Here is a 13417-nt window from a genome sequence, read left to right as displayed (position 1 = left end):
TTACCACTATCGTGAGACATGATTTCTGCAAAACAAAGGTTAGAAAGAAAAAAGAACCTCACGAATCACTCCCTTACGTGTTTACACTCAAGAAGGTGGATCACTCTCCACTCGTGTTTCACTCAAAATAATATGGCTTTTGCCCTCTGATGTTCTCACCACTCTTGCCTTTTTCCACTCGATAATTCTCTCTTAGTTCTTTTGAAACTAAACAAACAACTCAAAATTTCCAGCAACAATTCACCCAGAACTACTCAAGGAATTTTAGATTTGAACACAAGGAATATGGAAATTTTCAGATTAGAAATAGAAGGAATATGACAGTTTGGAATTTTGGAAGCACAGAATAGCGAATTTTTTTTTTTTTTTTTTTTGGGTTTTTTTTTTTTTTTTTTTTTTGCTTTTTTTTTTTTTTTTTTTTTTTTTTTTTTTTTTTTAGTCACAAGCAGCAATAATAATTGTAATTGCCAAAAACGATTGATCAGATTTCAACAAGGACATGGAACTATACAAAGGACAATTGAAAGCGACGTGTAAATCAAATCTGGAAATTGTAGATATGGAAAGAAAAATCCAAATCTTGAAATTATTGATTAGATTTCAACAAGGACATGGAAATAGACAAAAGGACAATTGATAACGACATGTAATTCAAAGATGGAAGTTGCAGATATGGAAAGAAAATCCAAATCTTGAAATTATTGATCTGAAAATTAAAGCAAAGATTAGCGTAATCAATTAAGAATGGAATTCAAATCTGAAAATTTCAAATCTAAAAAATTAAAGCAAAGATTCGCGTAATCAATTAAGAATGGAATTCAAATCTGAAAATTTCAGATCTGAAAAATTAAAGCAAAGATTCGCGAAAATCACAAATCTGAATTTTGACACACGATTTTTTTTTTTTTTGATGATCAACAACTAGCTTTTATGAATAATGAAATAAAATTCCGAAATAGTGATGTGAAGGGATATGCAAACCTGAACTAGAAACCGTGCTCTGATACCAAATGATGTGAACCCCGTCAAGAATAACGAGACCCAACAACGAAAGGGAACCCAAGATCATTCTATGAACAGATTCGAATGGAAGACCTCGACCCGTTGTTTATGACAAACAAGAACCTCGGTATAAGGAAGACGCCACAAACGGTGGTGGAAACTCCGTTTGATAAGTCGAGATGAACGCCACGGGAAATCCCGATAAGTTCGAGTAGTTCTTCAAAGAACCAAAGAGAATAAACCTCACAAGTTTTATGAATAATCAATGTCTATCTTTTTCTTTACAACCACATGCTTAAATAGGCTTTACAAAAGACTAGCAAGCTCTTTATCCCTACGCAATCTCTTGCGGTCCAAGCAATTATTTGGGCAACAAACCCATTATGGAAAACTTAGAAATATCAAATCAAAATATACTTAAATATCTAACTTGAATAAGGCATGAAATCTTTCTAAATATGGTACTCTTCATATTTCCATGCCGGTTCACCATCAATTATCTTTGTGGTCCAACATATTTCCATGTCAGTCCACCATCAATTTATTTTGCATCAATTTGGTTTAGATTTCCTACGATTGCTTTCTTGCCAATTCTTAGCCTTGACCGGATCCTTCTAGAACTTGAATCAAGGTGACAATTCTTTGTTGCCCACGTGGATCATGCTCAATGGGCCTCAACGAATTTGCTTGAGCCCATAACTCTTGGATGAGTCCGTTGAGCACATCCTTGAACTTCTTTGCTCGTGCTCTCGTAACCGGCCCAATTGGTACTTGAACGAGATCCTTCGAAGCGGTGCCTTGATCTCCATCAAGATGGGCGTCCGGACGGGATGACACATTGTCCGGACGACTGACAGGGAACATGAAATTCTTCTAACTTGCAGAATCTTTTGATATCACTCTGAAAGTGGAATCCCTATTAACCGCATCATTACACATAAGTGATTTTGTCCAAACACATAATAAGGCCAAAATACTAACACTGCAAAATAGCTAAAGTCTTTGCAACTCCAAAATGTCTCATTAATCCCCCACCATGTGATTCCTGCACTAATAACTCCCTCATAGAACAGTTAGGCACGCATAGCTTATTTTCTCAAAATAGGAATCCATCAAGCCTAAAAAACTTACCAGAGGCGATTTTCTCACAAGCTCTATATTCCTCACAAAATTCGTGGTCTTCAGCATATAATTCTTTAATGTGTTCAAAACCAAGCAATTTTACATAAAGTGTGGAGAGTAAGGCATACCTGCGAGAAAGTGCATCGGCGACTACGTTCTCCTTACCTTGCTTGTACCGAATGACGTATGGAAACGTCTCTATGAACTCCACCCATCGCGCATGCCTTTTGTTTAGCTTGTGTTGGCCCTTCAAGTGTTTCAAGGACTCATGATCGGTGTGAATCACAAACTTCTTAGGCCATAGATAGTGCTGCCATGTCTCTAAAGCCCGAACCAATGCATACAACTCCTTGTCATAAGTTGGGTAGTTTAAGGCTGCCCCGTTGAATTTCTCGCTGAAGTAAGCAATTAGTTGTCCTTCTTGCATAAGAACGGCGCCTATACCAAAACCTGAAGCATCACATTCAATTTCAAACGTTTTAGAAAAGTTAGGTAAAGACAACAAAGGTGCGTTAGTCACCTTCTCTTTGATTAATTGAAATGCTTTCTCTTGTTCTTCTCCCCACCGAAATCCAACGTTCTTCTTGATCACTTCGGTAAGCAGTGATGGAGATCAAGGCACCGCTTCGAAGGATCTCGTTCAAGTACCAATTGGGCCGGTTACGAGAGCACGAGCAAAGAAGTTCAAGGATGTGCTCAACGGACTCATCCAAGAGTTATGGGCTCAAGTAAATTTGTGGAGGCCCATTGAGCATGATCCACGTGGGCAACAAAGAATTGTCACCTTGATTCAAGTTCTAGAAGGATCCGGTCAAGGCTAAGAATTGGCAAGAAAACAATCGCAGGAAATCTAAACCAAATTGATGCGGAATAAATTGACGGTGGACTGACATGGAAATATGTTGGACCACAAAGATAATTGATGGTGAACCGGCATGAAAATATGAAGAGTACCATATTTAGAACGATTTCATGCCTTATTCAAGTTAGATGTTTAAGTATATTTTTATTTGATATTTCTAAGTTTTCCATAATGAGTTTGTTGCCCAAATAATTGCTTGGACCGCAAGAGATTGCGTAGGGATAAAGAGCTTGCTAGTCTTTTGTAAAGCCTATTTAAGCATGTGGTTGTAAAGAAAAAGGGAGACATTGATTATTCATAAAACTTGTGAGGTTTATTCTCTTTGGTTCTTTGAAGAACTACTCGAACTTATCGGGATTTCCCGTAGCGTTCATCTCGACTTATCAAACGGAGTTTCCACCACCGTTTGTGGCGTCTTCCTTATACTGAGGTTCTTGTTTGTCATAAACAACGGGTCGAGGTCTTCCATTCGAATCTGTCCTTAGAACGATCTTGGGTTCCCTTCGTTGTTGGGTCTCGTTATTCTTGATGGGGTTCACATCATTTGGTATCAGAGCACGGTTTCTAGTTCAGGTTTGCATATCCCTTCACATCACTATTTCGAAATTTTATTTCATTATTCTTAAAAGCTAGTTGCTGATCATAAAAAAAAAAAATAAATAAATAATCGTGTGTCAAAATTCATATTTGTGATTTTCGCGAATCTTTGCTTTAATTTTTCATTTCTGAAATTATCAGATTTGAATTCCATTCTTAATTGATTACGCGAATCTTTGCTTTAATTTTTCAGATTTGAAATTTTCAGATTTGAATTCCATTCTTAATTGATTACGTGAATCTTTGCTTTAATTTTCAGATCAATAATTTCAAGATTTGGATTTTCTTTCCATATCTGCAACTTCCATCTTTGAATTACATGTCGTTATCAATTGTCCTTTTGTCTATTTCCATGTCCTTGTTGAAATCTGATCAATAATTTCAAGATTTTGATTTTTCTTTCCATATCTACAATTTCCAGATTTGATTTACACGTCGCTTTCAATTGTCATTTGTATAGTTCCATGTCCTTGTTGAAATTTGATCAATCGTTTTTGGCAATTACAATTATTATTGCTGCTTGTGACTAGAAAAAAAAAAAAAAAAAAAAAAAAAAAAAAAAAAAAAATCACTATTCTGTGCTTCCAAAATCCCAAACTGAATTCCTTCTATTTCTAATCTGAAAATTTCCATATTCCTTGTGTTCAAATCTGAAATTCCTTGAGTAGTTCTGGGTGAATTGTTGCTGGAAATTTTGAGTTGTTTGTTTAGTTTCAATAGAACTAAGAGAGAATTATCGAGTGGAAAAAGGCAAGAGTTGGCTTAGAATTAATTATTTTCCGCTGCCCAACAGTGTTCCCCTTATTTGATTTCCCCCTTTTCGGGGTCAATCCCATCTAGTTGCACTCCCACGAAGATCCTTGTGATTTTTGAGTAATTCTACACGGTGATCAAAAGTCCATCACTCGTCCATCGCGGCTAACGTGGCACCACCCCACGTCAGCCTCATTTAAAAAAAAATAAAAATAAAAAAAAAAAATTGAAAAACCAGCGTTGAAATGGAGTGAACCGAGCCATTTTCTTCCCCAAAATCATTTTCCCCCCCAAATATTTTCCTCCCTCTCTCCATCTCCTACCTCAACCCCCACCGTCGACCATCCACGAGCACGAGCCCGCCACCGGTACGTCGAGCTCCATCTCCGGATCTTCGGCCAAAGGGGGAGGATCCTGAATTTCAACGAGAAGACGATGTTCTAATCAGGGTCGAGGCCGCCGCGCTGAATCAAGCAGATACCTTTCGGCGGAAAGGCTCGCACCCACCTCCTCTTGAGGGTGCAAGCCTCTACCTGGGCATCGAGTGCTCCAGGACCATCCTAGCCGTCGGATAAAGCGTTTCCCGCTGGAAAATCGGCGACCAGGTTGCTTTGGTTTCTTTTGGTTTTGTTGTTCGGTACTGTCTTGGTTTGCTTTCTTAAAGTTAAAGGCTTTTTTCTAGCGTATTTGGCTGTAGAAAAATAGAAATCCCACTTGGATTCTGGGTTTATATAGTTATTTTAGTGATTTTCATTGCATTGTAACGAGAGGTTATGGTTCAACCCCATTTTATCATTCTCGTTGTTGTTTTTTGGGTCTTATTTTTAGCATGGGTTTGAACTGGTATAGAGTTTTGTTTATTGTTCTCCTTTCACTGTTTTTTTCATCCTAGCCTCAAGAAACTTGAGTGTGGGTGGTAGGCTACCTTTGTGATGAAAAACCAAAAACATGGCTAAAGTTCGTTGTCCGACTTTGGTCTTTATTTATTTTTTTTTTTTTTCCTTTTTCTTCAATATAGATTGTAGTGGTGGAGAAGAGATTGGAGTTTGGGTATCTTTTTTAGCAGCCGACCATTTCTCCTGAGATTGGAATTGGTGGATGGCGACTAGTTGATGGACTCTTTCTATACATTTACATATCTTTCGTTCTTTCTTTCTTTTTTTCTTTTTTTCTTTTTTTTTTGTATTTTCAGCCTTCTATTATAGGTTTTGTGGGTCTACTTGAGTTTTCTATCTCTTGAAATGCTCATTATTACATGATCACTCTCTCCTCCAAGAAGATCAAGAACCTTGAGAAAGGTACCCCCACTTAGTTTTCTGCTTTCATTTTTCTTTTCGTTCTGGTCCATATGGTGATGATGATGAAATAGTAATAAATTTGGTTTTGGGAATGGTTTAATATCAGAGATGGGACACTCTTTGATTATTATCTTAAGATTGATTTGGATTTAGTTGTTTTGAGATGAATTTTTGTTTATCTTCTATATTAGATATCTTCGATATTGGGGTTTTATCATTGATTGTCGTGTTTAGGTTTTCGTATTATTGTTGAGTTTTGCGTGGTTGTTTCAATCTTATATCTTATTGGAATACTTGGCATCTATTGGATTTAGGTTTTGTTCCTTTTGTGATTGATAATTTGTGTTGATTTGGTTCATGGTGCCAAGGACAAGCAGTTGAGGGTTAAGGGACTAGTGAGAATGCCCACCAAGGGATGATGGTGGTCAATGAAATCCATGGATTGTGATTTGTGTCTGCCAGTAATCTCTTTGGTTGATTTTAAAATGTGGTGCAATAGTTTTTGAGGAACTTTTTTTTGTTAATATTTGGGTCCAAGTTGACCTTGGTCATTGAACTTCTATTTTAGTAAAAAATTCCCAACCTTTAAAATTTTTGCCAAAACAATAAGCTGAGTCCAAGTTATACGAAAAAGGAAGTGAATTTTTTTTTATTATTATTATTATTTTCCTGTTTGTTTGTTTGTTTGTTTTTGTTGGAACTCTTTGAAACTGTGTGAAACATCTTTGTTATATTGCGAATTGACTAAGAGTTTGAGTAAATCTTACGCATTTTCATTTGTATCTATGTGTATGTGTTGGCTTGAAAGCTTTATTTTTCATTTTTATTGGTCCCTATATTGCCCTTTTTGATTGGTAAAATGTGCTAGCTTTTAAGGTGAATTTTTTTTTGACTTGTTATCATTGATTTTAATTTATTTTGCTTTCATTTTCTCTTTTAGGAATAATAATACTCATGACATTCTTTTTTTGTCCAGCATTGGGCGTGTTAATGCCAATCTATATGCTTTAGGTGCTGGTACATTGAACTTGGAGGTACTGATCCACAGGAAAGAAGAAAAGAGATGCTGTTGTGTTGTGTTGTGAATGTGGACATATTTTTTACTCTGTGTCAGCTTTTGAAACTATGTGCTTGTGGTATAGCATGAGCTTTTAGGCAAGTGAGCTTTTAGGCAAGTTTGATGTTTGAATCATTGTTAGGAGGAAGATAAAGATTATCCTTATCTTGCAGCTAGGAATGTTCTCAATTGTAATTTTTATTTGCTGCATAGACACATGGATGTAAGATTACTGCATAGACGCATGGATGCAAGTTTTTGATGTCTTATATCTAACTTATAAGCATAGAGGCATGGATGTAATCTTTTGATGTCCAGCTCATCTTAATATAAGTAATTGATGTTCTTGTTATCAGAGATTTTGATCATGGATATAAGCTTTTGGTGATTCATTTCATTAAAAAATTCATTTATTTTTCTTATTGCATAGATACTTATGTTTTTGCTTGATTAAAATGTCATCTATTATCATCTATGTCCAGTTTGGAGAGGTTTTGAGATCAATGAAATTTAAAGATGTGTTGTTTTCCCTGCAGGGGAATGTCACTAATGCTTCATTTTCGCAACATGATGGCCACACAATAAAGTAACATATTTTGCCATTGAAAAAATATCATTTTCATGTTATGTCTCCCTTTTATTGTAAAAAGTATCTTCCCTTTTGATGACATTAATATTTTCGGGTTAATTATGCAACATTATATATAATGTCAAGGTGTGCCATTTGTCCAGTGCTTTTGATAATTTGTAATAGAGAACTTCCTGAGAATTGCTTACTTTCCTAAATATTAAGCGTTGTGTTCTTCATCGTCAAAAAAATAAAATGGAACATTCAATCATTTTTTGTACATGCTTTTCTCAACTAATAAAAGTTTCTTGTATTTCCTTCCTAGATTAATTAAATATATAAAATAGAACAAACCAAATTCGCGCACAAAAACATCACATAACAGCAAGTTCCTAGGTAAGGTAGAAAGCAAGTTAGCCATGCTTTTACATCTTCCAAAATACATGAATTTAATGGCTTTTTCCTAGAGTAAAAGCTCAAAAACAGCTCATTTCAAAACAATTTTACAATTTTTGGACCCTCTAGAGAGCTCTATCAACTGTTCGCAGTGGTTCTCTTGCTTCTCTATGTTCCAGTTAAAATGATCTTGCTCCTCTATGTACCATGCAAAATATTCTTGAATTTGGACAAGGTCTTTGCTCTTTTTGCCTCCTATTGTATTTCCAAACAGAGGACAACTGCAACAGGAAAACAACATTTTTATCTTGGCTGATCACGCAAATTCATATTTTATGCATAAGTTCAAAGAACACAAATTCTGGCTGAACGAAAAACTAGTGATAATCAAAATAAATAAAAAGGCAAGATGAGGGCACTAACCAATTGAATCCCTCCAAAGAGTAGTTAAATGAGCACAACTGCAAGAGTAGAAATATGTTAGAGAAACTTATAACTCAAAATTAACGATTACAAAATCAGCATCAACTTTCATTCAGGAGATTTAAGTTCCCACCATCTTTCCTTCATCTTTAGCATTTCTTTACACAAAATTCTTAAGTGCATGTTCTGTGGAAGTAGCAAATTTGCATCTTATTTATTACAATATTTTCACTAGACAAGGATTATAAAATTTGACAAACTTCCAAAATTTTCAAAAGCCATTTTGCCATTCAAACAATAACCACATAGTCCATCGTTTTGAGGTCTCACTTTCAAACCATTTCACCGAAGTAAACAATCTAAAGTTTCTATAGAAACCTTAAAATTATGAGATTCAGACCCAACTAGATTGTTCTAGATCCAAAAACAACTCAAAAAACCAAATCCAAAAAAAAGAAGTGAATCTCAGCCATGATGCTGCTCCCATTTGATAAGTAAAATACATCCATTTGATAAGGACAAAGAAATAAGTTTGTTTTACTGTGATAGCCACAACTTTCTTCCAAGGTTATAGATGGTATTTTTTTGATAAGATAATTTTTTTTTTTTTTTGATAAAAAGGTATAGATGGTATTATTATGACTGATATTTGATTGATTTCCCACATTGATTTGGTAATTTAGCAGCATTGTTAGTGTTCTTGATTTCTAAAATAAATAACACAATATAACCAAAAAAAATTCAAGTCATGGTAAAATATAAACTACCACAAAGTCAGCACCATTAAGATGAAAAAGAAAAAGAAAAAGAAGCAAAGATAATTGAAGTGCCAACACTATGACTTCCCGTTTCAAAGCATACCACACTCTGCATTTCACATGAAATATACATATACAGTTAACACTGCAATTTCTCTAGTGAAACACCATAATCAACACTTTTTACATCAACAAAACACCATGTCACTTTGCTTAATTTATAAAATGTGTACCCTATATATCAATGTTCACATAAACCCCTAATCATTAATCTCATATGTGAAGACTTCAATGTATAAATTTTACTTTTTACCCAAAAAAGCTATAAATAATTACATGTACATGTATCCAAGCATCAAATATTTCTTCTGCATATTATTCCTCATTCTTTCAACGTAAAAGCAAACGCATACCATTAGATAGACAATATCCAATACACAAAATCTGGGCACATGATTTAAGCACAAGACATCATGCATCTAATGAGGCAAAACCAATGACTCATATTCTGCACAAACATTTTTGCAAAATTTTAATGATCTCCCAGCAAGATTACACTCTCTGGAATTGCTTGCAAATTACTAATATACCCAAAATTTCAGTTTAAGTCAACCATCCACCAAGTCCAATCTAAGGAGAAATGGTCAAATGCTAAAAAAGATACCCAATCTCCAATCTCTTCTCCACCACTACAATCTATATTGAAGAAAAAAGAAAAAAAGGGACAAAAAATAAAGACCAAAGCCGGACAAATAACTTTGGCCGTGTTTCTGGTTTTTCATCACAAAGGTAGCCCGCCACCCACACTCAAGTTTCTTGACGCTAGGATGAGAAAAACAGAGAAAGGAGAACAATAAGCAAAACTCTATACCAGTTCAAACCCATGCTAAAAATAAGACCCAAAAAACAACAACGAGAATGATAAAATGGGGTTGAACCATAACCTCTCATTATAATGCAATGAAAATCACTAAAATAACTATATAAACCCAGAATCCAAGTGGGATTTCTATTTTTCTACAGCCAAATACACTAGAAAAAAGTCTTTAACTTTAAGAAAGCGAACCAAGACAGTACCGAACAACAAAACCAAAAGAAACCAAAGCAACCTGGTCGCCGATTTTCCAGCGGGAAACGCTTTATCCGATGGCTAGGATGGTCCCGGAGCACTCGATGCCCAGGTAGGGGCTCGCACCCTCAAGAGGAGGTGGGTGCGAGCCTTTCCGCCGAAAGGTATCGGCTCGGTTCAGCACGGCAGCCTCGACCCTGATCAAAACGTCGTCTTCTCGTTGAAATTAAGGATCCTCACCCTTTGGCCAAAGATCCGGAGATGGAGCTGGACGTACCGATGGCGGGCTCGTGCTCGTGGGTGGTCGACGGTGGGGTTGAGGGAGGAGATGGAGAGAGGGAGGAAAAGATTTGGGGGGGGGGGGGGGGGGGGGGGAAATGATTTTGGGGAAGAAAATGGCTCGGTTCACTCCATTTCAACGCTGGTTTTTCAATTTTTTTTTTTTTTTTTTAAATGAGGCTGACGTGGGGTGGTGCCACGTCAGCCGCAATGGACGAGTGATGGACTTTTGATCGCCGTGTAGAATTACTCGTGATTTTCAGCAGCAGGTAGGGGTTCTTGTTTGGACATTTGATCCCAAAATGTGAAACCGGAGTTGCCATCACTACCTAAGGAAATGGTAAAAAAAGGGAGAATTACTCAGCTTCCAGATATATAGCTCTTAGATGCTGTCTTGATACTTGTAAAGTTGTAATTCCAATATTAATGCATGAAATATTTAACGTTTAATTGAGAAACATTATGGGTAGGTATATTAAGAACGTACAGAATCATTGTTACAAACTGATGAATCAGCTAATTATGCACGCTGATGCACTAACTTTTTTTTTTATGAAAAAAAAAATACATACATACATATATATATATATATATATTATGATACATTAATTAAGAATGAAGAAGAAGAAATTGGTTATTTAGGTGATGTGCCTGAATTCAAGTACATGGTGGCAAAGCCCTCCAGCAGCCACCGGGCTTGCCCTTGCAAACCAGCATCCCTAAAGGCATCTAAAGCTGAATGATAAAGCCTCCCATCTAATCGCGTTCCTTCAGATTTCAAATCCCCCAAAAGCTTCACCAACTCATCGATCCGACTACTCCGGGAGAAAACTCCGACCATTATTCCGGCCATGGCCCTGTCAATTACACCCCCATTGATCCTAAACTCATTGTAGTACCTCAGACACGTCTCCAGCTCCCCCGCCTTACTATAAGCACTAATAACACTAGTGTAACTAACCTTATCAGGAGCAACCTTTCTTCTCTTCATTTCCTTCCATAACTTGTCAACCTGCCTTATATTCTTGGTCCTGCCATGCATTTCCATCAATGAGTTGTAAATCCATACATTCGGTTCACACCCTCTTTCTTTCATCTTCGCCAATACCCTCATTGCATCTCTAGTCCTCCCCGTTTTCCCATACATGACAATAATGCTCGAATACGCCACCACACATCTATCAAACCCCTTTTCTTTCATCTCTGAAAATACCGTCTCTGCTTTCCCATATAGCCCCAGATTACTGTAGGCGTTTATGATCGATGAGTACGTAACTTGCCCTGCTTCACATCCCTGCAATACTAGCTCTTCATACACCTTAACTGAAGCCAGAAACCCTCTCTTCTTCGCGAACCCATTCACAATTGCACAGAATATGCAGTCAGATATCCTAAGTCTTGACCCTTTCATCGCTTCAACAATCTCAAGAGTCTTCTCCACAAGCCCTTCTTCCACGTACATCAACACAAGCTTTAAGTACACCCCAGGATCTCTCATCACCATCTTTTTCCTTTTTGCTTCTTCGTACATCTCTTCCGCCACCTTTACTTGTCGCATGCTTGCCAAACAACATATCAAAGAAGAGTAAAGCCAAGAATCCTTGGATATCCCTTTCTCTGTCATTTCTCTCAAGTATTCAACAGCTTCAAAAGCTCTCCCTGATTTGGCTAGTGACTCGCAAAGAATCCCATATATCCGAGTGCAAAAGGGTGATGAATACAAATCTAGTTCATGTCTCCTTTTAAGCTCACTAAACAGTTGAACCAATTTCTCACAATCACCCATTTTGCTATAAGCATCCATGATATGGGAATAACATTCGGAATTCGGAACAACTCCAGCAGATTTCATTTTCCTAAATGCTACAATCGTGCTTCTATACATGTGAAGCTTGTTATAGCCTCTCATTGCAGATCCAAAGCTCAGCATACTGATTTCCCTATTAGATTTAAAAACTTCAAGCAAAGCCTCAGCAATTTTGAATTTTCTAGCTCTAATGCAACTGCTAACCAATTTAGAACAAGTGGAACCGTCAGGGAACACATCATAATTCTTAAAATCTTTACAAAGTGGTAAAATCGCATCCCATTTCTTCGAACCTAACAAATACCTGATTACATGCTTTAACGTCGATTTGTCCGGTCTAAATTCTGGCCGTTGTTTCACTTTTTCATAGTATTCGTAAGCGAGTTCCTCAGTTTGGGGATCTCGAAATAACCCACGTAAAAGATCATTTAGATTGTTGGGTATGGTGCATTGTTCGGAATCTGGAAACTCTACGTTCAACTCGACGACCGGCAAGCTGCCGGAAGCCTCTTCTAATATGGGAGACGGCGAGCAACCGGAGGAGTTGACATGAAAATTTTGGAATTTTGAGCATGAAATTGAGAGAAAGGAAAGGATTTTGCATGTCGGGATGAAACTTAATCTGTGCGAATTCGATCTGCAAGAGTTGATGCGAGCTAAAGGCCAGTCTGAGCAACTGGAAATGGCCATATCGCGGATAAGGTTTGAAGAAGGTGCGGAAGAGATATACACACCTTATCCCGGCAGCATTTTGCCACGCATGGAAATTATGGAATTGTATGAGCCACTAAACAACTGACGCGTGTAACAGTTAGGGATAAAAGATCAAAAGGACATGTCAGATATCCCTGACCTATATTTATCAAGTTTCAATAATAAATTTAAAAATGAAATAGTTATGGGATGGATTTGTGTCTGTTTCTATATATAAAAAAAGAGTATAACTTCTATCAGGTCTTGGCATAAAAGGGCTATTTTTTGCCTTCCAATAATAACATGCCAAGTCAGTTTAGTACACCAAAAAATTATAGGCCGAAAACACCCGATCGCACCTAATTGACAAACTTCATAGAAAGAGGCGAAGCCGGAGAATGAGCCTTCGTCACCACCAACCAGGAAAAAAATTCCAAAAAATAACAACGAAAAAAGAAAGAACAGAAAAGTCAACAAAATATACCATTGCTTCCTATCCCCTTTCCAGACATCACACCAAGAAAAATTCAAACCTATAATGGGTATATTAGATTAGTGGACCCTAATCAAAATCCCCAATATTTTTGGTCAATAACTAAATATCCACAAGATTCCACTTGAAATTCCAATCCAGCGCTAGAGCATGTGCAAGGTCGACTTTGTCCAGCACGTGCTGGTACCGCTGCGACACTCTGAAACTCCATCTGGAGATCGCCGTGGCCGGAGAGACTTC

General features: G+C 37.0%; 1 protein-coding gene and 1 long non-coding RNA gene across 3 annotated transcripts; both read right to left on the bottom strand.

Moving 5' to 3' along the window:
- Nucleotides 1-7706: 7706 nt before the first annotated feature.
- LOC133862952 (uncharacterized) lies at nucleotides 7707-10251 on the bottom strand. Its single transcript, XR_009899339.1, has 3 exons — nucleotides 9946-10251; nucleotides 8079-8116; nucleotides 7707-7936 (listed from the first exon to the last, which is right to left on the bottom strand). It is a non-coding gene; the product is annotated as an uncharacterized LOC133862952 (long non-coding RNA).
- Nucleotides 10252-10769: 518 nt separating this feature from the next.
- LOC133858766 (pentatricopeptide repeat-containing protein At5g13770, chloroplastic) lies at nucleotides 10770-12716 on the bottom strand. Of its 2 annotated transcripts, XM_062294228.1 has the most exons (2): nucleotides 12296-12716; nucleotides 10770-12187 (listed from the first exon to the last, which is right to left on the bottom strand). In XM_062294228.1, the coding sequence occupies exons 1-2, from the start codon at nucleotides 12679-12681 to the stop codon at nucleotides 10819-10821; spliced, it is 1755 nt and encodes a 584-aa protein (XP_062150212.1). In that variant the 5' UTR covers nucleotides 12682-12716; the 3' UTR covers nucleotides 10770-10818. The 2 variants fall into 2 exon arrangements, with proteins under 2 accessions (XP_062150212.1, XP_062150211.1); XM_062294227.1 differs by having other exon boundaries at nucleotides 10770-12716.
- Between the last annotated feature and the right edge of the window lie 701 nt (nucleotides 12717-13417).

The sequence above is a fragment of the Alnus glutinosa genome, chromosome 1 (genome assembly GCF_958979055.1).
Source record: "Alnus glutinosa chromosome 1, dhAlnGlut1.1, whole genome shotgun sequence".
NCBI classification, from domain to species: Eukaryota; Viridiplantae; Streptophyta; class Magnoliopsida; order Fagales; family Betulaceae; genus Alnus; species Alnus glutinosa.
The sequence above is the reverse complement of the archived record's forward strand: the minus strand, read 5'-3'. Positions and strand labels throughout refer to the sequence as shown.

Excerpts from the sequence above, each read along its gene's own strand:
- LOC133858766 (XM_062294227.1), bottom strand. The coding sequence starts at position 12,681 with ATGGCCATTTCCAGTTGCTCAGACTGGCCTTTAGCTCGCATCAACTCT.